Source organism: Pseudophryne corroboree, chromosome 5 (assembly GCF_028390025.1).
Source record: "Pseudophryne corroboree isolate aPseCor3 chromosome 5, aPseCor3.hap2, whole genome shotgun sequence".
In the NCBI taxonomy this organism is placed as follows: Eukaryota; Metazoa; Chordata; class Amphibia; order Anura; family Myobatrachidae; genus Pseudophryne; species Pseudophryne corroboree.
In genome coordinates, this window is record NC_086448.1 from 728,155,273 (window position 1) to 728,182,693 (window position 27,421).

The 27,421-nt window shown below is 44.9% G+C and overlaps 1 protein-coding gene across 2 annotated transcripts in view; it reads right to left on the reverse strand.

Moving 5' to 3' along the window:
* WWP1 (WW domain containing E3 ubiquitin protein ligase 1) overlaps window positions 1-27,421 on the reverse strand; it is a 340,005-nt gene that overhangs the window by 63,522 nt on the left and 249,062 nt on the right. For both annotated transcript variants that reach the window (XM_063924044.1, XM_063924045.1), the window contains exons 8-10: window positions 20,117-20,423; window positions 16,110-16,205; window positions 194-368 (exon numbers count right to left, since the gene is read on the reverse strand). In XM_063924044.1, the coding sequence (XP_063780114.1) occupies window positions 194-368; window positions 16,110-16,205; window positions 20,117-20,423 (578 nt within the window). The remainder of the gene's footprint in view (window positions 1-193; window positions 369-16,109; window positions 16,206-20,116; window positions 20,424-27,421) is intronic.

Below are 27,421 nucleotides of genomic sequence, written 5' to 3' on the forward strand. Positions count from 1 at the left end.
TTTTATTCTCTACAGTATGTCTTTATTGTAATCCTTATTATATGATTTACGGCCTTTCCCTGGTACTGTGGGTACTGTTAGTCATGGACCACAGAACCTGTGTAAACCATTAGGTGTCCCGGATTAAAGGGATAGTATGGTAAGCCTATATACCTGAACGCTGTAACAATGTACAAATACAGATCAGAATTACCGAATAGAGGTATCGCTGGTTGAACTGCTGCATAGCTCCCTGGAGTTGATTACGTTGCGACTGCCACTGCTCAAAATTTCGGACAGACTCCATGGTAGGCCTCTGCCATGTCGTGGTTCTGGTGTTATGGTCAACATAGTAAACTCTTCCACGGTCGTCAACCCTTCTTTCCCAACTGAAAGACACAGAAATGTTTGGTATTTTTAGGGCTTGTAAAGATGGGCATTTCTCTGTGCTCGCATGATTTTGTCCTTGTTTTTAAAAGTTTGAAATCCGCATCACTGCACAGTGAATTGGCTTTGATAACATGTATTAAATTCTTTAAAATAACGCTTGTATGTAACGAGTCCTTAGGTGCATTTAACAAGGATTAGAGCATTTCTAATTCAAAACAATGACACACAGACATGCAGGAGATGATTGGGATTCAAACTCCCAGGAACTGTCTTCGTTCTCTAAAGTGTCATTTGCATAAAAGATTAGGAGAGAGACAAAAACATTAAAGTGAGGTCATCTAAAATGGTCATATGTAGCGCCTCCCCCCTACACTGCATGTCTGCAGGAAGCATATCACTTACATTTAACCAAGCCCCCCAGTATAAAAGAAGAAAGAAGAATGGAGGAGAAGGAAGAAAACATGAAACAAACTGAACAAAAGAGTAAAGAACAAACTGTCAGTGCCCACTCCCCCTCATTCCCTCGGACTTAAAAATTTTACCTTGGTCACCTTCAATGTGGCATGCCTAGAAGTAAATACTAAAACCTGTACAATCTATTGACGAATGAACAGACAACCAGCTAGCAAACCTACACAGCTGCTCAGCTGACACCGATCTGGTAAAGAAGAGATTTTTAGGGACAGGCTGCCCAGACAAACTGAAAGCCTAATGAATGGTGGAAGTAATCCACCTAGCAATGATCTTGGAATCAAACCAACTACTTTTCTGAGCATCATAGAAGACAAAGACCATATCTTGTGGACATGACCTGTCCTCCGAACTAAGGTTGCAAAGCCCTAATCAGAGTCCTCTTTATCTGTAGAGGGTTGTAGTTGAAAAACCATATCTTGATTAATATGAAACCAGGAGACCACTCTTGGATAAAAAGGATGGTTGGTACGAAGGACAGCCCCATCCTCAAATAAAATGAGAGAGACCTAGAACGCATCTCTAAAACTCCCTGAGCTGATGAAATGACCAAAAAAGCAGGTACACTGAATCTGATGATCAGAGGTAGAATGCTGCAAGACATTCAACACCATAATAAGATCCCAGGAACCTAACTGAGTCACATATGGAGGTAGCACAAGCAATATTCCCCTAAAAAACATCTGGACTTCTATTAATAGGGCCAGCAATCTATAAAAGAAAAACAAAAGAGCAGAAACCTGAAGCATCAGGGAACGAAGTCTCAACCCAACACCCATAGTCTTCTGTAAGAACAAAAGTACGTGGACAACTTAAATAATAAGATTTTAAACCTACTGGTAAATCTTTTTTCTCCTAGTCCGAAGAGGATGCTGGGTACTCCGTAAGGACCATGGGGTATAGACGGGCTCCGCAGGAGACATGGGCACTATAAAGAACTTTAGAATGGGTGTGCACTGGCTCCTCCCTCTATGCCCCTCCTCCAGACCTCAGTTAAAGAAACTGTGCCCAGAGGAGACGGACAGTACGAGGAAAGGATTTTGGTAATCTAAGGGCAAGATTCATACCAGCCCACACCATCCACACCGCATAACCTGGAATATACGCAACCACTTAACAGTATGAACAAACAATATCAGTCAACGACTGATCTTAACTGTAACATAACCCTTATGTAAGCAACAACTATATACAAGTCATGCAGAAATATGTCCGCACTGGGACGGGCGCCCAGTATCCTCTACGGCAGGGCTGGCCAAACCAGTCCTCGAGATCTACCAACAGTACACATTTTCCAGACCACCTAGCTGGTGCACAGGTGTAGTCATTACTAATTAAGATGTGCTGCATTCATTCCTAACTGACAATTCTACAGATCTCCAGGAGGCCTGGAAAACATGAACTGTTGGTAGATCTCGAGGACCGGTTTGGCCAGCCCTGCTCTACGGACTAGGATAAAAAGATTTACCGGTAGGTTTAAAATCTTATTTTCTCTTACGTCATAGAATATGCTGGGTACTCCGTTAGGACCATGGGGATTATACCAAAGCTCCAAACCGGGCGGGAGAGTGCGGATGACTCTGCAGCACCGATTGAGCAAACATAAGGTCCTCATCAGCCAGGGCATCAAACTTGTAGAATTTAGCAAAAGTGTTTGAACCCGACCAAGTAGCTGCTCGGCAAAGCTGTAAAGCCGAGACGCCTCAGGCAGCCGCCCAAGAAGAGCCCACCTTCCTAGTGGAATGGGCCTTTACCGAATTTGGTACCGGCAATCCAGCCGTAGAATCAGCCTGCTGAATCGTGTTACAGATCCAGCGAGCAATAGTCTGCTTAGAAGCAGGAGCGCCAACCTTGTTGGCTGCATACAGTACAAACAGAGCTTCTGTTTTCCTAATTCGAGCCGTCCTGGCTACGTAAATTTTAAAGGCCCTGACTACATCAAAGGATTTGGAATCCTCCAAATCTCCCGTAGACACAGGCACCACAATAGGTTGGTTCATATGAAACGATGACACCACCTTAAGCAAAAATTGAGGACGAGTCCTCAACTCTGCTCTATCCACATGGAAAATGAGATAGGGGCTCTTATGAGACAAGGCCGTTAATTCAGACACCCGCCTTGCAGATGCCAAGGCCAACAACATGACCACCTTCCAAGTGAGAAATTTTAACTCAACAGTTTGTAGAGGCTCAAACCAGTGAGATTTTAGGAACTGTAACACCACGTTAAGGTCCCATGGTGCCACTGGGGGCACAAAAGGAGGCTGGATGTGCAGCACTCCCTTTACAAAAGTCTGGACTTCTGGGAGAGAAGCCAATTCTTGCTGGAAGAATATAGAAAGGGACGAAATCTGTACCTTAATGGAGCCTAACTTTAGGCCCATATCCACTCCAGTCTGTAGAAAGTGGAGAAACCGGCCCAAGTGGAAGTCTTCCGTAGTAGCATTCTTGGCTTCACACCAAGATACATACTTCCTCCAGATACGGTGATAATGTTTCGCCGTCACCTCCTTCCTAGCCTTTATCAGAGTAGGGATGACTTCTTCCGGAATACCCTTCCCAGCTAGGATTTGGTGTTCAACCGCCATGCCGTCAAACGTAACCGCGGTAAGTCTTGGAACACGCAGGGCCCCTGCTGCAACAGGTCCTCCCTGAGAGGAACAGGCCATGGATCTTCTATGAGCAGCTCCTGAAGATCTGAATACCAGGCCCTTCGAGGCCAATCTGGAACAATGAGTATTGTCTGCACTCTTTTTCGCCTTATGATTCTCAGTATCTTTGAGATGAGAGGAAGAGGAGGGAACACATAGACCGACTGAAACACCCATGGTGTCACGAGAGCGTCCACCGCTACTGCCTGAGGGTCCCTTGACCTGGCACAATACCTCCGAAGCTTCTTGTTGAGGCGTGACGCCGTCATGTCTATTTGAGGAAGTCCCCAAAGACTTGTTATCTCTGCAAAAACTTCTTGATGAAGTCCCCACTCTCCTGGATGGAGATCGTGTCTGCTGAGGAAGTCTGCTTCCCAGTTGTCCACTCCTGGAATGAATACCGCTGACAGAGCGCTTACGTGATTTTCTGCCCAGCGCAGAATCCTGGTGGCTTCCGCCATTGCCACTCTGCTCCTTGTCCCGCCTTGGCGGTTTACATGAGCCACGGCTGTGACGTTGTCTGATTGAATCAGAACCGGTAGGTCACGAAGAATATTCTCCGCTTGTCGTAGGCCGTTGTATATGGCCCTCAATTCCAGTATGTTGATGTGTAGACAAGCCTCCTGGCTTGACCACAGTCCCTGAAAATTCCTTCCTTGTGCGACTGCTCCCCACCCTCGGAGGCTCGCGCCCGTGGTCACCAGAACCCAGTCCTGAATGCCGAACCTGCGATCCTCTAGAAGGTGAGCAGTCTGGAGCCACCACAGCAGAGACACCCTGGCCCTGGGGGACAGAGTTATTTTCTGATATATTTGAAGGTGGGACCTGGACCACTTGTCCAGAAGGTCCCACTGAAACGTCCTCGCATGAAACCTGCCGAAGGGGATGGCCTCGTAGGTCGCCACCATTTTCCCCAGTACTCAAGTGCATTGATGGACTGACACTCTTTTCGGTTTTAACAGGTCTCTTATGTTCTGGAGTTCCTTGTGTTTTTTCCCTCGGGAGAAAAACCCTCTTTCGTTCTGTGTCCAGAATCATGCCTAAGAAAGACAGCCGAGTCGTTGGAACCAACTGCGACTTTGGTAGATTTAGAATCCATCCATGTTGCTGTAGCACTCCCAGGGAGAGCGACACGCTTTTCTGCAACTGTTCCTTTGATCTCGCTTTTATCAGGAGATCGTCCAAGTATGGGATAATTGTGACTCCTTGCTTGCGTAGGAGCACCATCATTACCTTGGTGAACATCCTCGGGGCCGTGGAAAGCCCAAACGGCAACGTCTGAAACTGGTAATAACAGTCCTGTACAGCGAATCTCAGGTATGCCTGATGAGGATATACGGGGACGTGAAGGTATGCATCCTTTATGTTTAATGACACCATAAAATCCCCCCCTTCCAGGCTGGAGATGACTGCCCTGAGCGATTCCATCTTGAACTTGAACCTTTTTAAAGAACAGGTTCAGGGATTTTAGATTTAGAATGGGTGTAACCGAGCCATCCAGTTTCGGGACCACAAATAGGGTTGAATAGTACCCTTTCCCCTGTTGTGTTAGGGGAACCTTGATAATCACTTGATGTTGACACAGCTTTTGAATTGCAGCTAAAATGATCTCCCTCTCTGGGGGAGAAGCTGGTAAAGCCGATTTGAAGAATCGACGAGGAGGCACGTCTTCGAATTCCAGCTTGTAGCCCTGGGATACAATTTCCATCGCCCAAAGATCCACGTCCGACTGAACCCAGACTTGGCTGAAGAGTCGAAGACGTGTCCCCACCGGTGCGGCCTCCCTCAGTGGAGCCCCAGCGTCATGCGGTGGATTTAGTAGAAGCCGGGGAGGACTTCTGTTCCTGGGAACTGGCTGTAGCAGGCATTCTTTTCCCTCTACCTCTGGCGAGGAAGGAAGAGCCCCGACCTCTTCTGGACTTATGCGACCGAAAGGACTGCATCTGATACTGTGGAGTTTTCTTTTGCTGTGGGGGAACATAAGGCAAAAAGGTAGATTTACCCGCGGTAGCTGTGGAAACTAGGTCCGTGAGACCTTCCCCAAATAAAACTTCACCCTTGTAAGGTAAACTTCCATATGCCTCTTTGAGTTGGCATCACCCGTCCATTGGCGGGTCCACAGTGCTCGCCTAGCCGAGACCGCCATCGCGTTGGCCCTTGAACCTAGTAGTCCGACGTCTCTCATATATAAGACTGCATCTTTGATGTGACCTAAAGTCAACAAAATGGTATCCCTATCTAGGGTATCAATATCAGCTGACAAGGTATCTGTCCAAGCTGTTACCGCGCTACAGACCCAAGCCGATGCTATAGCCGGTCTGAGTAAAGCACCAATATGTGTATAAATTGATTTTAAAGTCGTTTCCTGTCTGCGATCAGCAGGATCTTTGAGAGCTGCCGTGTCTGGGGACGGTAGCGTCACCTTTTTGGATAAGCGCGTCAAAGTTTTGTCCACCCTGGGCGAGGATTCCCACCGTACCCAGTCCTGTGCCGGGAAAGGAAACGCCATAAGAACTCTTTTCGGATTCTGCAGTTTTTTGTCTGGAGTTTCCCAAGCTTTTTCAAATAATGCGTTCAGCTCATGAGATGGGGGAAATGTTACCTCAGGTTTCTTTTCCTTAAACATGTGTACCCTCGTGTCAGGGACAGAGGGGTCATCTGTGATATGCAAAACATCTTTTATTGCAATAATCATATAATGAATACTTTTTGCCACCCTTGGGTGTAGCCTTGCATCATCGTAGTCGACACTGGAGTCAGAATCCGTGTCGGTATCAGTGTCTGCTATTTGGGATAGGGGACGTTTTTGAGACCCTGAAGGGTCCTGTGACACCGTCAAAGCCATTGATTGACTCCCCGTATTATCCCTGGACTCTGCTTTGTCCAATCTCTTATGTAACAAGGTCACATTTGCATTTAAAACATTCCACATGTCCAACCAATCAGGTGTCGGCGTTGCCGACGGAGACACCACAATCATCTGCTCCACCTCCTCTCTAGAAGAGCCTTCCGCCTCAGACATGCCGACACAGGTGTACCGACACCCCCCACACACACAGGGATTGTATATATAAATATATTTATATATATATATGGAGACAGTTCCCCCAATAAGGCCCTTTGGTGAGACAGAGAGAGAGTATGCCAGCACACACCCAGCGCCAATAACACTGGAAACAAAATTCCCAGCTAAACAGTGCTTTTATATAATCATATAGATAAATCTATACACTCACTGCGCCTAACAAGTGCCCCCCCCCCCCTCTTTTTTGCCCTCTGTCACCGTGTTCAGCAGGGGAGAGTCCGGGGAGCCAGCTTCTGCAGTGTGCTGTGGAGAAAATGGCGCTGATTAGTGCTGCGAGATCAAGCTCCGTCCCCTCAGCGGCGGGCTTCGGTCCCGCTCAAATTTATTTATACTGACGGGGGATTATAAAATATACTGCCTCCGCAGCCTATATATTCATATGAGCCAGTCCTAGAGGTTTATTGCTGCCCAGGGCACCCCCCCTGCGCCCTGCACCCATCAGTGCCTGCAGTGTGTGTAGTGTGTGGGAGCAATGGCGCTCAGCGTTACCGCTGCGCGTTACCTCATAGAAGATCTGAAGTCTTCTGCCGCCTTTGAAGTCTTCTTTCTTCTTATACTCACCCGGCTTCTATCTTCCGGCTCTGCGAGGAGGACGGCGGCGCGGCTCTGGGACGAACGGCGAGGGTGAGACCTGCGTTCAGACTCCCTCTGGAGCTAATGGTGTCCAGTAGCCTAAGAAGCAGAGCCTATCATTTAAGTAGGTCTGCTTCTCTCTCCTCAGTCCCACGATGCAGGGAGCCTGTTGCCAGCAGTGCTCCCTGAAAATAAAAAACCTAACAAAGCGGGTAATTCCAATTGATCGCAGCAGAATTTTTGTTAGCAATTGGGAAAAACCATGCGCACTGCAGGGGAGGCAGATATAACATGTGCAGAGAGAGTTAGATTTGGGTGGGGTGTGTTCAATCTGCAATCTAATTTGCAGTGTAAAAATAAAGCAGCCAGTATTTACCCTGCACAGAAATAAAATAACCCACCCAAATCTAACTCTCTCTGCAAATGTTATATCTGCCTCCCATGCAGTGCATATGGTTTTGCCCAATTGCTATAAAAAATCCTGCTGCGATCAACTTGTAATTACCCCCAAAATTCTTTTTCAGAGAAACTCAGGAGAGCTCCCCTGTAATGCACCCAGTCTCCTCTGGGCACAGGATCTAACTGAGGTCTGGAGGAGGGGCATAGCGGGAGGAGCCAGTGCACACCCATTCTAAAGTTCTTTATAGTGCCCATGTCTCCTGCGGATCCCGTCTATACCCCATGGTCCTTACGGAGTACCCAGCAACCTCTAGGACATAAGAGAAAAATCCATTTCCTCTCATACAAAGTGATGAGTAACTTCTATAGGGTCATTCCATGGTAACAAACGTTACTTTTTAACTAAACAGATCATGTGAAATATATTTTTTTGAGCATGTGTTTTGAATATTTTGTGCAAAGTAAATGTTGTTTGTGTGGTACAGGATATGCTTTCATTTTGATGCAAAGCTTGGCATCTTGTCATTGTTAGATGCTTTGAGAGAGAGGATTGAAAACTGGTAACAAACGTTACATGAACAGGACAGAGCTGCAATGTTTGTGACAGATAAAGAAATTTCTCTGCTAACTGTTAAGGTCTGGAAATAAAAATACCTGTGTTTGTATTAGAGAGTATGTATTTTAAAACAGGGGTAATGACAAAGTTATGACTTGCTCATCTCTTTCCCAGAAAAAAAATTAATACAGAAAAGTTACAAACGTTACACAGTCAAATGTTCATAACTGAGATCATTGTAGGAAGTGTCCAAAAACAAATGTAAACTAAATAGAGTAGTAAAGAACATGAAGGTCACTCAATTGTCACAGGTAGCTTTTTTGAGAAATAAAACTTCCCTCTAACTTCTCTTGGTTTGGCTAACTTTACAACAACCATTTCAAATGAAACTTCATCTACTTGGGGATACACAAAATACAAATCTTTCCCCATCTTCTTTTGAAGGAATTGTATCTTGAGGACATTTTCTGTCTTTCTTAACAAACAATCATTTGAATTCATCTGGCAACTTTGAAAAATCACCTCTATGTCCCTGCTTTCATGGAATGACCCTACACTATGATATTTTTGGACAGAAAACAGGTTTCTGGCCATCAGCAGACTGAATAATTTTCTTAGGCAAACCCTTTGCTCTAAGGAACCATTAAAGCCAGCCACTGTATTATCAGTTTAAGAAAATGACCTTTTTTTAACGTATCGAGCCATGGCAGAAACCAACAAAACAGACCCTCCACAATTATGACTGGCCGAGGGTCTCTCCACTTTTTATTTAGCACCTTGGTTTTGGTACAGAACTTTTCGACCTTTTAGTTCAACCGAGATGCTAATATCTCTGTCAGCTGATCTAACTTTTCTTTTATCTGAAGGAAAACTTCCAGATGAAGGAACTATTAGACCAGATTAAAAATTCTCCTGCCTGAGAAATTCTGTTGCTACATTGTCTATACTCAGAATGAACACTGCCAGAACATCTGAAATTATTTTGAGTGAAATCGCAAATAGTGGACCATCTCAAAGGTCGAGACTACCTTCTCCAGGACCCTCATCCAAGAATAAACAGATGTTTAGTAATTATTGCTGAAGCAAATACTTTACCTAATCCTGCAATGAAAACATATTGTTCTCCAACATAAACAACTGTTGTAGCAGTGTGTTTAATAGGAGCCCCTGGAAAACTATACACTAGGTAGTAATCAAGTTTGACTTCTTATAATTGACAATCCAACTGTGGGATTCCAACATCTGCACTGTGTCCAGCACATGGGTCTGAAGCAAACATGGAGAACTGCCCTTGATAAAATGATTGTACTGGTAGAGAATGCGCCCTGATTTGGTAATCTTAGTTCTGAACCACAAACTGCAGAAGGCTCTGATGCTCCTCAATTATGGGCATATGCAAATAAGCACCACTGATGTGGGTGTGAACTGGGTTCAGAATGGGACGAAAACGAAAGGACTGGTCTGATTTCCGCACTAAGAAGAAACTGGAGTAAAAGCCAAGCCTCTTGTCTATCTAGAACTGGAATGACAACCCCATGGAGAGTCAACACATAGCCAGACACTTTGCTATGTCTCAGGAGAAACCTGTGGTGAAAAAACGTTAGGGAGAGAAGCCAGGGAGATCTAGAACATATCCTCAACTCTCAACAAATCTCACCCAGGTAAATGTAGTGAAGTCAGACAGACGTCCACAACAGGAGATTCTTGGTGGGAAAGGTGCTCTTTGCGCAGACTACTTCTACCCAAACCAGACGTCCTTTCCTGCTGATCCCTACAAGGGACAGAGGGCTGACTTCGAAAGGATTTGCTCTTCTCTCCACCAGAAATACAAAAGGACCAAACCTGGGACCTATGTCTGAGGTTATTAACAAAGAAGTAGTAACTATTGCCCAACAAAGTCTTAAATCAAGTTCTGGAACAAATAAGATCCCAACAGAAAAAGGAAGTGATTCCACAGTCGTTTTAGGCTCGATAACTGCTTCTGAGGACTTGAACCACAGGGTATGATGGGCAGAAAGAGCATATCAGCAATTTTTCTCCCCCGCATGACTGGCATTCAAAGCCGCATCACAACTATCTAAGGCATGATTCTGAGTTGGGAATAAATTAAGAAATAACAAGAAACCGTGCATCTGGACAAACTATGTTGAAATGCAAGAGGTGGAAGCACAAACTTTTATTTTTGCATGCAGGGTAAACACTGGTTGCTTTTGCATGTAGCCCACAAATACTTGACCGTTTTATTGTTACACTGCAATTTAGATGTTAGTTTGGACACAACTCTCTCAAACCTAAATCTCACTGCACATTTTCCATCTTCCACACCTGCAGTGCAGCATGGTTTTGCCCAGGTGCACAGTTACTTGCTCTTCCTTACTGTATCCCCAACAGAATCAGGGCCCTTAGACAATTGTAAAATGGAGGCACCCAGAAGCAGGTATTTCCACTAAACTAAAGCCTCATTAGGAAGAGGATAGATGGATGAAAATATACGACCAAGAATATATGAAGGAAACGTATACTAAATAAACCTCCAGAATTTCAGTATGAGACATCCAGTGACTGACCTACTGCTTGAAATAAGACATCAGTGCTCTTTCAATCTGACATACCCCAACTTGAGAGTAAAACTGAAAGTCCACATTGGGCACCACGTCACTGTCATCCTGGGGTAAAGCTTCCAAACTTAAGTTGCCCTGGCGTACCCAGATTTTTTTAAGGATTTTTCAAAAAAGGTAACACATGAGCCCTGCATAGATGAGGAACCCTCTGTTCTGAAGGGAATCTCTCTTCCCTGGTGGCTAGTGCTGCAGTACTCAGAAGGAGCAGACCAGTGCCATTGTCCTCACTGCCAAGGAAGAATAAAGCAGAGTCTGCTAAGCAGCCTCTGGAAGGCAGGAGTCAAGTCACTGCTGTTATAAAAGTGGGAATGGAACAGAGTGCACACAACACAAAGCATGCGAGACAAGATAATGCACCACTACTGACAGAAATAGTCATGAACAGACTAGACTTCCAAGCAAGGATCACGATAGGTCAAACATTCCTCTATAAGAATTCAAAAATCCTGCACTCTCCCATGGTGTATGGCAGCCACAAGAGAAATAATTACTCTTAGGGCAAACTTTGTCAAAAGGCGTCATAGGGAAAGAGACATACAGCCATCAGCAAGTCTGGTAGACATACCAGGCAAGCAGAAGCTTACAGGGAAAAGCAGAATGACAAATGCAGACTCCAAGCCATGCTTTCTCTCTAAAGTCCCAGGGCCGTACTTCACCATACTACAGGGAGAGGACAGTCCACATTGGAGACAGTGGGAAGAAGGCAGTACAGATGGTGTAATGGTTAGCATTAGTGCCTCACAGCACTGAGGTCATGAGTTTGATCCCACCATGGCCCTAACTGTGTGCAGTTTGTATATTCTCCCCATGCTTGCGTGGGTTTTCTCCCACACTCCAAAAATATACTGGTAGGTTAACTGGCTGCCGACAAAAAATTAACCCTAGTGTGTAAGTGAGTGCATGTACATGGGCAGACTAGATGGTTCTTATCTGCCATCAAATTCTCTGTTTCTACGTAAGGCACTAGATTCTAGGAGTGTCACAGTAAAACAGAATAAAAGAATAACTGGCTATATGATAAACCCATAGCCTTGACCTCCAAGACAAGAAAGACAAAAATAAAGAGGTCCCTTGCTGGAGGAGAAGGTTGAGAAGATGTAGTAGAAAACAGGTTGTTTTAGCTAAATGCCTGTGATCTGTTTAAATTGTCAAAGTGTAAAATTGTATTCTCTTGCAATATGCTGAACTTCCATAGATTAATGTTCTCCATCCAATAACATACTCAAAAGCTGGATCACACACAAATGGATTTCTACATTAATCCAAAAATGAAACAGAGTGTAGGGGGTATATTTACTAAAGTGCAGGTTTTTAGAAGTGGAGATGTGATCCGTAGCAAACCATCAGATTTTAAATTATCATTTATCTAGCTAGCACATTCCAGAAGAAGATAGCTAGAATCTTATTGGTTGCCATGTGCAACATCTCCACCTCTATAAACCCACATTATAGCAAATATACCCCTAGGCCTCTTAATTCAAGGGATTATAAAATAGCACCGTTTCTATGTTGAGAAAGCCTCATGAAGTGGAGCTACAGTGTGTGGGGCCTATTATATTCCCAAGGAATTTCCAATGGCTTAAACTGGGGAAGAGCAGGTACAGCGTGATCAGAAGTACCCAAAACTCAATGGTATAATGTAACAAAGCTTTCATCAGACGGAACTAGGTACCAACAACGGTGGAAGTCACTAGCAGAGGGACTAGTGCCTTGTCTGCAGGAGAGGGATGAGACTACAGTTATGCTTGCTTTAGGTGAGGAGGTTCAAAAATACTGAAATAGACACCTCTGGGATGTATTTATCTTAAAAGAACCCATATACAAAAAAATGCCTGTAAAGAACAAAATTCCATACCACGTCCTAAGAAAAATAGATTTGTGATTGAAACCAGAGAAGGAGTTTCGGATAAATGTAGGGGTAGAGAAAAAAAAGCACAAATTTATAGACATTCCAAATCCATTCTTTAATGACCTTAGGGCAGATGCTACTGTTGAGTGCAATTTAAATTCAGAGCCCCGGCATGAAAAAGGAAACAAAATCCACATTAGTGGGTGGAGGTTTGATTACTACCCAAACTCTAGAACTATAAGAAGAGTACCACAGAACACACTGAGCCTAAGGGTGGCTATGAAATAATGGGGCAAATGTATGAACCTAGAGAAGGGATAAAGCAGTGATAAACCAGTGATAAGTGTAAGGTGATAAAGCACCATCCAATCATCACAGATTTGAAAAATTACAGTTCAGAGCTGACTGGCTGGTGCGTTATCACCTTCCACTAATCACAACTTTATCACTTCTTTATTCCTTCTCCGGGCTTAATACATCTGCCCCAATGTATCTATTACAGATTTAGGAATCATCCAAATTCTTATCCACAAGCATCTGATGAACTTTTCCAATCTACACTGCAGGAACTGTAGAGTTTTTTCGGGACCAGGAATATGTAGAGCAATCTTGACAGAGCATTAAGTGGATAAACATCCAATTCCATTTACGAAGGGTGTTTTCCATATTTGCAAGAAGGGCTCTTTAGTTCACATCAGGATTTTATTCAGCAGCTTATTATATTGGTGTTATACGTGCGATATTGTGCTTTTTCATACTTAGGGGTATATGCAATTAGCGGCGAATCGCGGCAAATTATCGGCCGTTTTTCAACTCGACAGGCTAATTTCGGCAAGTGGGTGCCGAAATTGACCATATGCAATAAAAAACGGATTCTACAGTCACGCTGCCGAAAAACGTCCGATTTGACGGATTTGTTCCGTTTTTTTAAAAACGTGTAAAAACGGGAAAAAACTCTGAAAAAAATGGCGTGGGGTCCCCCCTCCAAAGCATAACCAGCCTCGGGCTCTTCGAGCTGGTCCTGGTTCTAAAATCCCGGGGGAAAATGGACAGGGGATCCCCCGTATTTTTAAAACCAGCACCGGGCTCTGCGCCTGGTGCAAAAAATACGGGGCACAAAAAGAGTAGGGGTCCCCCGTATTTTACACACCAGCATCGGGCTCCACTAGCTGGACAGATAATGCCACAGCCGGGGGTCACTTTTATACAGCGCCCTGCGGCCGTGGCATTAAATATCCAACTAGTCACCCCTGGCCGGGGTACCCTGGGGGAGTGGGGACCCCTTCAATCAAGGGGTCCCCCCCCCCCAGCCACCCAAGGGCCAGGGTTGAAGCCCGAGGCTGTCCCCCCCATCCAAGGGCTGCGGATGGGAGGCTGATAGCCTTGAAAAATGTAAAGAATATTGTTTTTTCCTGTAGTACTACAAGTCCCAGCAAGCCTCCCCCGCAAGCTGGTACTTGGAGAACCACAAGTACCAGCATGCGGAGGAAAACCGGGCCCGCTGGTACCTGTGGTACTACTGGAAAAAAAATACCCAAAAAAAACAGGAGACACACACCTTGAGAGTAAAACTTTATTACACACCTGCCGACACACACATACTTACCTATGTTGACCCGCCGACTGCCACGTCTCCTGATCCGACGATCCGGTGTACCTGTGAATCAAATTATACTCACCTCAATCCAGTGTCCAGATATAAATCCACGTACTTGGCAAAAAAACAAACCGCATTTACCCGAACCACGGACTGAAAGGGGTCCCATGTTTACACATCAGACCCCTTTCCCCGAATGCCGGGACACCACGTGACTGCTGTCACCGAGGTCCCTTCAGCCAATCGGGAAGCGCTACTTCGTTGCACTCACCTGATTGGCTGTATGCGCGTGTGACCTCAGACAGCGCATCGCACAGCTCCCTCCATTACTTTCAATGGTGGGAACTTTGCCGTAAGCGGTGGGGTTACCCGCGGTCAGTCGCTGACCGCGGGTGACCTCACCGCTGACGCAAAGTTCCCACCATTGAGTATAATGGAGAGGCTTTGCGAGGCGCTGTCTGACAGCTCAGACGTCCAGCCAATCAGCAGAGTGCCAGGACGTTGCGCTCGCTGATTGGCTGAAGGGACCTCGGTGACAGCAGTCACGTGGTGTCCCGGCATTCGGGGAAAGGGGTCTGATGTGTAAACATGGGACCCCTTTCAGTCCGTGGTTCGGGTAAATGCGGTTTGTTTTTTTGCCAAGTACGTGGATTTATATCTGGACACTGGATTGAGGTGAGTATAATTTGATTCACAGTACCCCGGATCGTCGGATCAGGAGACGTGGCAGTCGGCGGGTCAACATAGGTAAGTATGTGTGTGTCGGCAGGTGTGTAATAAAGTTTTACTCTCAAGGTGTGTGTCTCCTGTTTTATTTGGGTATTTTTTTTCCAGTAGTACTACAGGTACCAGCGGGCCCGTTTTCCCCCCGCATGCTGGTACTTGTGGTTCTCCAAGTACCAGCTTGCGGGGGAGGCTTGCTGGGACTTGTAGTACTACAGGAAAAAACAATATTCTTTACATTTTCTCAAGGCTATCAGCCTCCCATCCGCAGCCCTTGGATGGGGGTGACAGCCTCGGGCTTCACCCCTGGCCCTTGGGTGGCTGGGGGGGACCCCTTGATTGAAGGGGTCCCCACTCCCCCAGGGTACCCCGGGCCAGGGGTGACTAGTTGGATATTTAATGCCACGGCCGCAGGGCGCTGTATAAAAGTGACCCCCGGCTGTGGCATTATCTGTCCAGCTAGTGGAGCCCGATGCTGGTGTAAAAAATACGGGGGACCCCTACTCTTTTTGTCCCCCGTATTTTTTGCACCAGCACCAGGCGCTGGTTTTAAAAATATGGGGGATCCCTTGTCCATTTTTTCCCCCGGATTTTTAGAACCAGGACCGGCTCGAAGAGCCAGAGGCTGGTTATGCTTTGGAGGGGGGACCCCACGCCATTTTTTTCCGGGATTTTACCATTCCATCAAAAAAAAAAAAATAATAATAATAATAATATTTTTAAAAATATATAAATAATACTTGTGCCTCCCAAAAAGACAAACCAAGTACCTAATCCCTTCTAATATAAATAGATATGCTATTACCAATAAAAAACACACCAAAAAAAACATGTTTTAAATTTTTTTTATTAGTTTCACCCACCAAAGTGTGACGGATTGAAAATGACGAATTTACTGTCTAAAAGCACTGTTGTCGAATTTCCAAACTTCAATTGAATATACTTTTGTCGAATTGCCGCATTTGTACCATTGCAGAAAAGTCGAATTTGACAAAAGTCGAATTTCAAAAAGTCGAATTTGGAAAGTCCGTTTTTTTGACGAAAAGTACTGAATTGCATTGTCGATTTTTTTTTTTTTGGCGAAAAAGTCCAGTTTTTCGACAATTTCGGGAATTCGACCGCAATTGCATATACCCCTTAGAATCATTTAGAATTGTAAAGTCTATGGTCTGAGCTAGCTAAACACTGTTAGAATGATTTTATAGCAAAGCTTACCCAGGTGGTAAAGGCTGTGGCCGTTCCCATGTTGTAGTCCTTGTGTTGTGATCAACGTAATAGGTCCTACCATGAGGATCCTTCCTCTGTTCCCATCTATAAACACAAAATGTCAATGGGTCTTCATAATACATGTTCTATAGGTCAATACATTCTACAAAGCCAATATAAAAACAGAAGTGCAATCTAAACCATATGTTACGAAACTCAGTGACAAGGCCTCTCACTGCTGTGTGAATGATCATGTTTAGTTTTTTCATACTGCACATATCCTGCAACTCATTTTGTTTCTTTGAAAGATGAACAAAGGAGAGGTGGATTCTTGCTCTACGGAGAGACAATAGAATAGAGCACACTAGCAATTTACCAAGTGAAAATACAGTAGGTCACACTTGTTCTTTTCCACCATGGCTTGTAGTGGAAATGGATAGTTTACCTTATCCTGTGTCTTTAGTTACAAATTTAAGAGCCAGTAAAGAAAACAGCATCAAATTAAGAGACTCCACAATCATGTGTGTCCTGAATATGTCATAAGTTCAGAAAGAAATCCTATAGTAGTGTTTCTTCTAGAAATGAAATAGGGCAGGGTGCCGTACTCCAGGGACATAACTGCGTGAGCGCCCGAAACGGGGGTGTAGCTATGGAAATGGCATTTTAGTGGGCGGTACGGCCCACAGACGTTGCCATAGGGGGAGTCTGGGGCCGGCGACGTGACTGTTGGGGGCGTGCCAGCACCGACTGATATGCTGGGCTTCCCCCAGCTCTCTCCTATAGCGTGAATGGATGCCGTGCTACACGCTGGGAGGGCAGGAAGCGGGCGGCTGTTCTAGCAGGGCGCCGCAAAAGGGGCAGGGCGGATTTTGCCTTTAAAAAAAAAAAAAAAAAAATCGGGCAGGGCGCAGCGCCCTGCTAAAACAGCCTAGCGTGAACACTACCTATATAGTATTGGTACAGATGTAGCCACGCTCATCATGGCTAGATCTGGCGGTCTACGTGCACTCTCTGCGAGGCTAGGCCCGAGCTGCGTCTTTTGCCACCCCCAATCATGCGAATGGAGCGAGTGAGCGTCTAGGGCGCGCGCCTTAGACGGTCACTGCAAAAAAAACACGAATGCGCCTAGATGTAGCCATGATGAGCGTGGCTACATCTGTTTTATTAAAAACACTCAAGTGCATACCTTGTTTTACCCATCACAGAACATGTACAGATGTGTACTCTCACACCTAGCCTTAATACGCCATGTGGCGATCCACATGATACCATGCGACTCAGCTTGCACAGAGCATCTTTTTTTTGCCAAAAATAGGTCTCTGACGCTAGTGGGTGCCGCATCATATGACTGCACTGATTAATTTGATTTTGGAAACTTGTATATCTCTGTGCGACTGAGTCTGTATACGTAGTACAACCGAACTTGGCATGAAAAAAGCAGCGGGTTGCTGCATCGTAGCACTACGTCTACAGATTCAGACTATGTCGCACACAGATGTACAAGTGTTGCATATCAAATTAAGCATGAAGCGGCTTCTTGTCTCCGACATATTTTTGTGCTAGAAAATAGACTCTGCACAAGCGACGTTGCACGGTAATTGGCGCACGAAGCGTAATAGTGTATTAGTACACAACTGCAGCAATAGTGTAAGTGGACACATCTGTACTTTGGCCTATAAGAGAGGCACAAGAACACTGATTGCTTATTTTGTTACACTTCAAAGTACTGTTGCTGGGCTACACTTAATGAGCAACATGGACAGTACTGTGCAAAAGTTTTAGGCAGGTGTGGAATAAATGCTGCAAAGTAAGAATGCTTTCAAAAATAGAAGTGTTAATAGTTTATTTTCAGCAATTAACAAAATGTAAAGTGAATGAACAAGAGAGAAATCTAAATCAAATCAATATTTGGTGTGACCACTCTTTGCCTTCAAAACATGCATCAATTCTTCTAGGATATACTTACACAAATTTTTTAAAGGAACTCGGCTTAGAGGTTGTTCCAAACATCTTGAAGAACTATCCACAGATCTTCCGTGGATGTAGGCTTGCTCAAATCCTTCAGTTTCTTCATATAATCCCAGACAGACTTGATGATGTTTAGATCAGAGCTCTGTGGTGGCCCTATCATCACTTCCAGGACTTCTCATTCTTCTTTACGCTGAAGATAGCCCTTAATGATATTTGCTGTATTTTTGGGGTCATTGTCCTGCGGCAGAATAAATTTAGCAGCCAATAAGACACCTGCCTGATGGTATTGTGCATGATGGATAAGTAGCTGCCTGTACTTCTCAGCATTGAAGACACCATTAATTCTGACCAAATCCCCCAACTCAATTTGCTGAAATGCAACCCCAAACTTGCAAGGAGCCTCCACCATTCTTTACTGTTGCCTGCAGACATTCATTATTGTACTGTTGTCCAGCCCTTCAGCGAACAAACTGCCTTCGGTCACAGCCAAATATTTCAGAATTTGACTCCTCAATCCAGAGCACCTGCTGCCATTTTTCTGCACCCCAGTTCATATGTTTTCGTGCATAGTTTAGTCGCTTGGCCTTGTTTCCATGTTGGAGGTATGGCTTTTTGGCTGCAATTCTTCCATGAAGACCACTTCTGGCCAGACTTCTCCAAACAGTAGATGGGTATACCTGGGTCCACCTGGTTTCTGACAGTTATGAGCTGATGGCACTGCTGGACATCTTCATTTCGAAGGGAAGTGAGCATGATGTGTCTTTCATCTGATGCAGTAAGTTTCCTTGGCTAACCACTGCGTCTATGGTCCTTAACGTTGCCCATTTCTTAGTGCTTCTTCAAAGAGCTTGAACATCACATCTTGAAACACCAGTCTGCTTTGAAATCTTTACCTGGGAGAGACCTTGCTGATGCAGTATAACTACCTTGTGTCTTATTGCTGTGCTCAGTCTTGCCATGGTGTATGACCTGTGACATGAAACTGTATTCCACAACCTCACCATTGTAGCAGAGTTTGGCTGTTCCTCATACAGTTTTAAGCCTCCTACACAGCTGTTTCTGTTTCAGTTGATAACTGTGTTTCAACCTACATATGAAAATGATGATCATTATCAACCTGTTTGGTATGATTGGTTAACCTGACTATAATGCTACAAAATCTCACTTTGTGCAAGTGTACCTAGAAGAATTGATGCTGTTTTGAAGGCAAAGGGTGGTCTAAATCAGATCAATATTTGATGTGATTTCTCTCCTGTTCATTCACTTTGCATTTTGTTAATTGATAAAAACAAACTATTAACACTTTTATGTGTGAAAGCGTTCTTACTTTGCATAATTTTCTCCACACCTGCCTAAAACATTTGCATAGTATTGTACAGTATGTAGAAACAATATTTTGTTAGAATGGCATCACAATTCTAGCAGATAAACTGTATAAAACTAAATCTAAATTAATAGACTGCCATAAACTGTACTTGTCACAATACTCAACACTAACAGATTTTAAATAACGCAAAGAGACAAAATAGGATAAAATATATTCTGCTGGTTGAGCAAACAGAAATAAGTATCCTATAGCAAAATGTAAAAAAAAAAAATAATCATTTAAAAAGATTTTTTACTTTTTACAGGATTAATGTACTGAAGAAAATGTTTACATCCCTGATTTAGATGAGTGATGGAATATAAAAACTACATTTGTAAATGGTGAGAATGTTATTACAAGATTCACAGACATAATGATCATAAGGCGTTGTAAACATTTACAGAAAGTAAAATGATAATTAAGGCAACACATATGTGTTTACCCGAGTAATGGCCACTGTGAACTTAAATAAATCCCAGGGAAGTGTGACAAGGATTGGGGGATCTAGAGAGAACACAGAATCACCTCTTGGAAACGTCCTGCATTAGAACAGGCAAATGACAAATTGTGAGCAGACAATGCAAGCTCTGGCCGCACTGCAGACACTGCTGTAATAGATGCGACAGCCTGCTGTTCTCAGATCATTAGCAGGATACAAAAGCTAAAACCAGCCGCATACCCAGGTGGTAAAGGCTCTGCAGTGTTGATGGACTGCGGTCTCACAGGATCCACTGAGGCATTAACAGACGATTGCCTGGGTTTCACGTATTCAGGACTTGCGCAGTCAGGAGCAGGTGATGATATAGAGTCCGTAGCCCTTGCAGGTTCAGACGCAGTAATGGCTGTAGGTGTGGAAAGTGCTGGTACGTCTGTTATGTCACTAGAAGAGTCCATGCAATCTGATATGAGGGATCCTGCAGGAGCCGTTACAGCTTCATCGCAAGACATCATGCTATTGGCTTCTGATTCAGCACTTGTGCCATTAACTGGAAGAGAACAATAATACACGTCAGGAGCATGTAGGGCATAATACTACAATTACATAACATATACAGATGTGTTCTCATACATCTAGCCTCAATACGCCACACAGCGGGAGATGCCTGGCGAGTGAGGTCCCGTGCCACAGAGTCTTTATATGAAGCACACAGGAACTTGACATGGAAAAAATCCACGGCCGCTGCATCATAGCACTTCATATGCAGAGTCAGAGACTCAGTCGCACACAGAAATAAGTGTTGCATATCAGATGAACCACTGCAGCCTTGTGATGTGGTTTTGTCGCATAACATTCTGAGCACATTTTCCGTGTGCATCCTAGTCGCATCGCGGTGCAAATAAGACGCTTTTTTAAGCAAAAAAAAAACACCTGGTGTTAGCAGAGTCTCACGGGATCTGGCGCACCGTGAAGGGCTGTTTGGCGGCACTGTAACACAGATGTATGAGGACACACCTGTAAAACAGAAAGTGTATGCGCACAACATATAACGGTTACTTTTATTTTAAGGATGCACCTTTACTGCCTACTACTCATATCCCTTTCAGACATGCTCTAAATTCCCGGGATTTTGCACATGAACGCGCATCAACCCGGGAATTTGGTATGTCTGAAAGGCACCGACCCGGGAACGTGATCCGGGTTGCCAACCCTGCAACTGACCAGGGTTTTTCCCAGGACTCAAGTCTCGGGAAGACAACCCCGGCTTAGGCCTGAAAGGTGCGAACCGGGAATTTGCTCCCAGGTCGCACCTGATTGGCGGGGCTGCCTGGAGGAGGCCGGAGAGAAGAGGGGGTGTGCGCAGTCTGCTGTAGTCCGTGCTGCTGTGAGTACTTGAAGCAGCCGGCGCAGACAAAAGGCCTGTTGAGGTGAGTGAGTGTGTGTGTGTGAGTGTGTATATATGAATTTGGCGTGTGTGTGTATATTAAATGTATGTGTGTTTGAGTGTGACATGTGTATGTGTAAGACGTGTGTAAATGTACGTATATAACACGTGACATTAGAGAAGCCTGGTCTGACCTGGCTGCCAGGGCAGACCAGGCTTATGTCTGAAAGGGGTCGACCCTAGAATTTCCCAGGTCTCAGGTTTAGTGTGAAATGTGGTCCCAGCAAAAACACGGGATTTTTCAGAGGTGAAAATCCCGGGTCTGAAGCAGGGAAATTCCCGGGTCCTATGTCTGAAAGGGGTATAAGAAAGTATGTCTGGCCTGTAGAGTATGAGCCAGGGCATGCTGAGATTTGTAGTCTACTTACAACCCAGGAGTTAGGAAAATCCTGCAAAAATTCAAGGGCAGCTCCTCCCCTCTACATCACCTACCTAACATAGGGACACACTGTTTTAATTACATGTCCTAGGAGTAAGGGCACTCCTGCACAAGCTGCCTAAGGAAGCTTCCTTTATATCTAATTTTATTATGTGTTGTCAAAGTCGAAAAATATTACAACACACACACCAAGTACAAACCACACACAGATGGCCTCCGTGCGCGTACTTGCTCTGCTGTGCGTGCACATATCCGCAATTTGCGTATGGTCGCCCCCGCGTTCATGCGCATTAGCGCGTGGTATGGGTATTTACGGTAGAGTTTGTGAACGCATGGAAAGCTATCAAAACACATTACATATTTAATCCAAATAGTGCACAATGTACACATAGTCTCCCTGCACCACATCAGAAAGTAACAACAGTTTGAATGGTTTCAGAACAAAGGGATTCACCTTTACAGAATAGGAGGGGACAGAACAAGGTCATAAGGTGGTGTTTGGTATCCAGCTGAAGGGTATTTTAAGAGTAACATTCCGATGTTGGTTTGAGAAAGATCGCATGTTCCTGCGGATAGTTATGTGCAGGAGCAGAACATAGATATAAACTGTATTTACTGAACATTATGTATGCGGCGGGAATCCAGAGGAGACCACCCACAAGAGCAGTTGGGAAAGACATCGCCTACCTATTCAAACCGACCTATGACCTCTCCTGTACTGTAAATGTGCATTCCTGTGTCCAATGGACAAAGAGATTACAGTATCTATTGTATTGCTTTTTGGAAGAATTGTATAAAGAGAGCTGCTGCAGGCCTGGTCTGACACAAGACTCACAAAGTTATCTATCAGATGACCGAGGACCGGCCGGGTTGCGCAAGCTTCTCCACTCACGTATGTACCATTGAATGTAGCCATTTACTCTGTTATATTGTATTGTATTATTTGTATTGTAACCCCCCTTTCAGCAATAATCCACTGTGGTGTCGGAACCCAGCGGTAAAATCACAATTGGTGTTGTGTCTTCATTGCCCTGCTAAGGTTTAAAGCGTATTTTCATTGCATTGCATAACTGTTCAGGGTTTGTGGTGTATCTCTGGGTGTGTACGCGCTGTGAGTACTTTGTACCGTCAGCGCGGCGTTTGTACGCGAAGTCCGTACGCAGTACGGGACTTTGTACGCTAATAGCGTACAAAGTGCGCAGAGTGTGTGTTAAGTACAGCGGCCGCAGCGGCTCCATGGTAAAGTGTATTTAAGGTGTGTTTAAGGTATAGCTTTCTTTCCTGAGGATATTTCAACATTATCAGTGTTCTCATTTCCAACTTCTACAGCAGGGTCTGCTATCATCCAGATGAAGAAATATGCAATGAGAAGCCGTGGGCGGGGTTAGAGCCACAACGGGCGGATCACCTTCTTCCTTTTCCAGGATCTCATTGGAAAGACTAGCAGATGTGAAATCTGGTTACTACCATGGGTACCAGCCAAGGTACCCGGTGCTGCTATGGCAGACAAGCACAATGGCACTGGTAATACCACCCTCTGCAGGAAGGACAACGGTTGCTTAATATAGGTCAGCACAAAGTTTCAGTGTAATCTTACAGCCTGGGTAGATCAGGTGGGAAAACCGTTCCCACTGGAGACAGTATTATAAAGGGATCTGTCCAATGTCTCAGGACTGTACACACTAAGGAGTATATTCAATAACTGTCGGAAGCTGTCATCTTGTCGGAAAGATGGCAGCTTCCGACAGTTTTAGATCGGAAGGGGTTGCGACCTATTCATTAGTGCCCCGTTTATTCCAACAAGTCAGGAAACCCGACTTGTCGGAATGCTGTCGGAATGCACGCTGATCGGCGGCTTCAGCCGCCGATCAGCGTGCATTGTCGGAAGCGGGGCCAAACCTGACAGGTTTTAGCCCCGTTTCCGACAATCTCAATCCGACTTTAAAAAAAGTCATATTGAGGAGACTAGTGGTGCTGCGGGCGGCGGGGGGAGCAGAGATCGGCGGCCAGCGGGAGGAGCAGGCTGTGGGGGGAAATGTTTGCGGCGGCGGCGGGGGGAGGCGTTGCAGGGAGAGAGGTGCCTGGCCGTCCCCCGGCCTGGCACCTCTCTCCCTGCAGCGCCTCCCACTGTTGCAGACATGTCCCCCCGCAGCCAGCTCCTCCCGCCGGCCGCCGATCTCTGCTCCCCCCGCCGCAGCCATGTCCCCCTGCCGCCGTCCCGCTCACGCCCGCCGCCATCTGCACCGCTGCTGTCAGCGCATCAGCAGCCGCTGACAGCAGCGGCAGCACAGGACCTTTGTACGGCCAAATCCGACAGTCGGATTTGGCCATCCATTGAATAGGGGTTGTCGGGTCCATTCCGACAACTGCATGTCGGAATGGACCCGACTCTTATTGAATATACCCCTAAGGGGCAGATGTATTAACCTGGAGACGGCATAAGAAAGTGATAAAGCAGTGATAAACGCAAGGTGATAAACGCACCAGGCAATCAGCTCCAATATGTAAGTTGACAGCTAGGAGCTGACTGGCTGGTGCGTTTATCACATTGCACTTATCACTGCTTTATCACTTTCGTATGCCGTCTCCAGGTTAATACATCTGCCCCCTCTATAACATATCATGTGTAGAAGTTATCAACGATACTGTATGTTGCAGTGGCCCACTTCAAGTGTGTACATCCAATTCATCTGTCAGTGAAGTACAGTGCAGATATATCACCTAACCCATGCTGCACAGCAGATGTGATGTACCTGAAAGATATGCCGTTGATAATGTGCGGTGTGTACAGACGATCTGACAGTGTATACAGGGACATGAGTGGTAGCTCACAATCCTCTGAACAGATACTGTTCAGACAGGAATGATGATTGCTTAGTGCGTATGAATGATATAATTATTGCTAGATTGTTAGGAAAATAGTGCGATCGGTCGGCAGTTATATCGTTCAGGTGTGTACTCCACATTAGAGAGAGGGGCAGATCCCAGGCAGTTAGCACCTCCTCCTTGGCAGGATTTGCCTCAGATAGGTAAAACTCGGCACTGCTCCTTGCTGTGTGAGCTCTACCTTTCATGATAACCAGAATGAAGGGTTTGAGAGAAAATCTATCTTTATATGTACAGTATGCTTCTGCTACAGCTTCGTAGTTCGTATGCTATGTGCTCTACACTGACATTATACTGTAGTGTCTATCACTATAGCTGTACAACTTCCTGTCAGATTGAGTATTTCGGCAGTCAGACTGTTTCCTTTCAAAGGAGAGTGTTGCTGAGGAAAAATCTGATCATATGATTTTACAGAAATTGCAGAAATGTTATATGTTTTATTGCACTTTACACTTATATTTAGCGTCTGTTAAAGTAACTGCATTCTTTTCTATCAGATAGTGAATTACAAAATTACAATAGTCCTTTTCCTCAGGGAATTTCAGATCTCAGGCCAGGAGTGCAAGTGGAGCCAACTTGGAAGCATAGCTTGGCAAAATCTGTGCAGGGTCTATCAAGTATTTGTTCCTATTAGAAAGGTCAAATCTGCTTCTCAGGGTGGGTATGCTCTAAACTAGCCAAATTCAAAAACTTCTGTCCAAAAGTAGTCTCTCTGGGTGCGAAAATATGGAGATGGAAGATGAAGTTTTAATATTCTCAGGAACTGGTTTCTGGAACTGAATTATACATGACATATAATAAAAGTTGCCAACTGCTCTTCTGAAGAATGGCTTGTAAAACAGGTCACCTTCCTTCCTAATAGCTAGAGGTAACTCCTCATGAGAGAACTCTTCTTCCCACGAGGGACACAGACCTAAAGAATAAAACTATCTTGATTTAGGTGGAATCTAGCTAACCCTTTCAGTTGAAAAGAGGGCTTAGTACCATTGTAGGGAAGCCCTGTCTTTATATTAATATACATAAACCTACTTGAAAGCTGTCCATGTTCTGAAACACTGCTAGTAGATACTATTGTCAACAGGTAGATTGTCTGCCAAGTGAGTAGTTTTAATTCTACAGTCTCCAGTCTCAAAACGAGGATGCTCTTTGTCTGTGTGGTCCAAATCAAGGTCCCATGGAGGGGATGTAGTTAAGAGGATAAAAAGTAGGCTGTGTCATAACCCGGGAGCGGAGGTCGCTCCACTTTGAACTGGAGTCCTGGAGCGGTGGCACGATCCGTAGCGGAGGCCGGTGTCTTCAGTATGGGGACCACCTGCAGGACTCTGTGGGTCACATAACTCTCTCCTTCAATAGGGCTGGAGCAGGAGGTTTAAAAGGAAGCACGGGGCAGAGCCTCGGTACCTTAATATCGTTGCTCTCAAGCTACGTTACAGGCTAACTCTACAGCTTGGTAGGCGGACTGTGTTCCTTTAACGTTGCCAGCTAGAACCTATTGGCTCTCAGTGCTTCGGTAACCAGCCCGGTTCAGACATACCGGTAACCAGCATGGTTCTCAGTATCCGGTAAACAGCCCAGTTTTCAGTGCTCCGGTAAACAGCCCGGTTCAGGCACACCAGTAACCAGCCCGGTTCTCAATATCCAGTAACCAGCCCAGTTCAGGCACACCGGTATCCATCCCAGTTCCAGTGTTCCGATAACCAGTACGGGACAGATACACCGACAGTCATTTCGGATTGAGTACACAAGAATCCAGTTGTTACACCTCTGCCCCTAGTGCTACCTGTGTCCCTGCATGAGGAAGACTTATATCCGTCCTCCACAGTTGCTGCACTCCACCTATTCTCCTTCCTAACCATCGGAAGACACAAACACCTAGCCCCATGACAGGCTGTGTGCTACTCACAAAAAAAAAAAATGTCTATACCTCCTGCTATGGCAAGTGCTGTGAACTGCACCTTCGAGGTACAGAGTCTCAAACCAGTCTAGAACATCCTGATAAATAGACAATAGTAAGAGTAACCTAAAAGGAAAAGATATGAAAACCTCTCCTCTTGCAACAGAAAATTGCACTGTACACCTAACTCTATGGTCATTCCTAACAGCAGCAGGCTAACTAGCTTTAAGCATGGTTTCAATAATGCAGTCTGAAGATATACCCTTTGCTTTAAGGACCATGGCTTAATAACTACACTGTTAAAAGTCAATCAATATCCTGATGAAAAAGGAGGGACTACTGCCACAACCTCCTTGGACAGTTTGACCCCAACTGCAGTGTCCTAGACACCTCTTTTTAAAATAAAACAATACAATGTATTGAATGCAACAAAAGAAACAGACAGATGGTGATACAAGAACATTATAAGCACAAATAGCACACGGCTCAATAAACAATGCAAAACAGGAAAAAAGTCAGCAGTGCATTTTTATATAAATTAGAGGTAAGAGAGACCATTAAAAAGGGTAGAGGAAGAAAGAGGAGAGGGAGGAAAAGTTGGCATCTTGGGGTGGCAGTTTGCCTAAAAAACCTTGTAATGTTTTCGATGACATGAGGAAGAATGGCAATAAGAGAAAGGCTAAATTAGCTGAAATTTCTAAGCAGCTGGCATGGCATCCACCAGAAATGCGTTTGCATCTCTGGATTTTTAACTAAAGTAGCCCACTTTGTAGCTGAACCAATATACCATCATGCTGACCCTATTGATGATCCCATTTTTGTATGAAGGAACACCTAATGTCTGATTTTTATGTCCTTGCCACTAAGAGAAAGGCTGTTCTTTGATTAGAACATTTAGCCCAGATTTTTGTTGATGGGAAGTTTTCTCTCCTCCCAGGACCG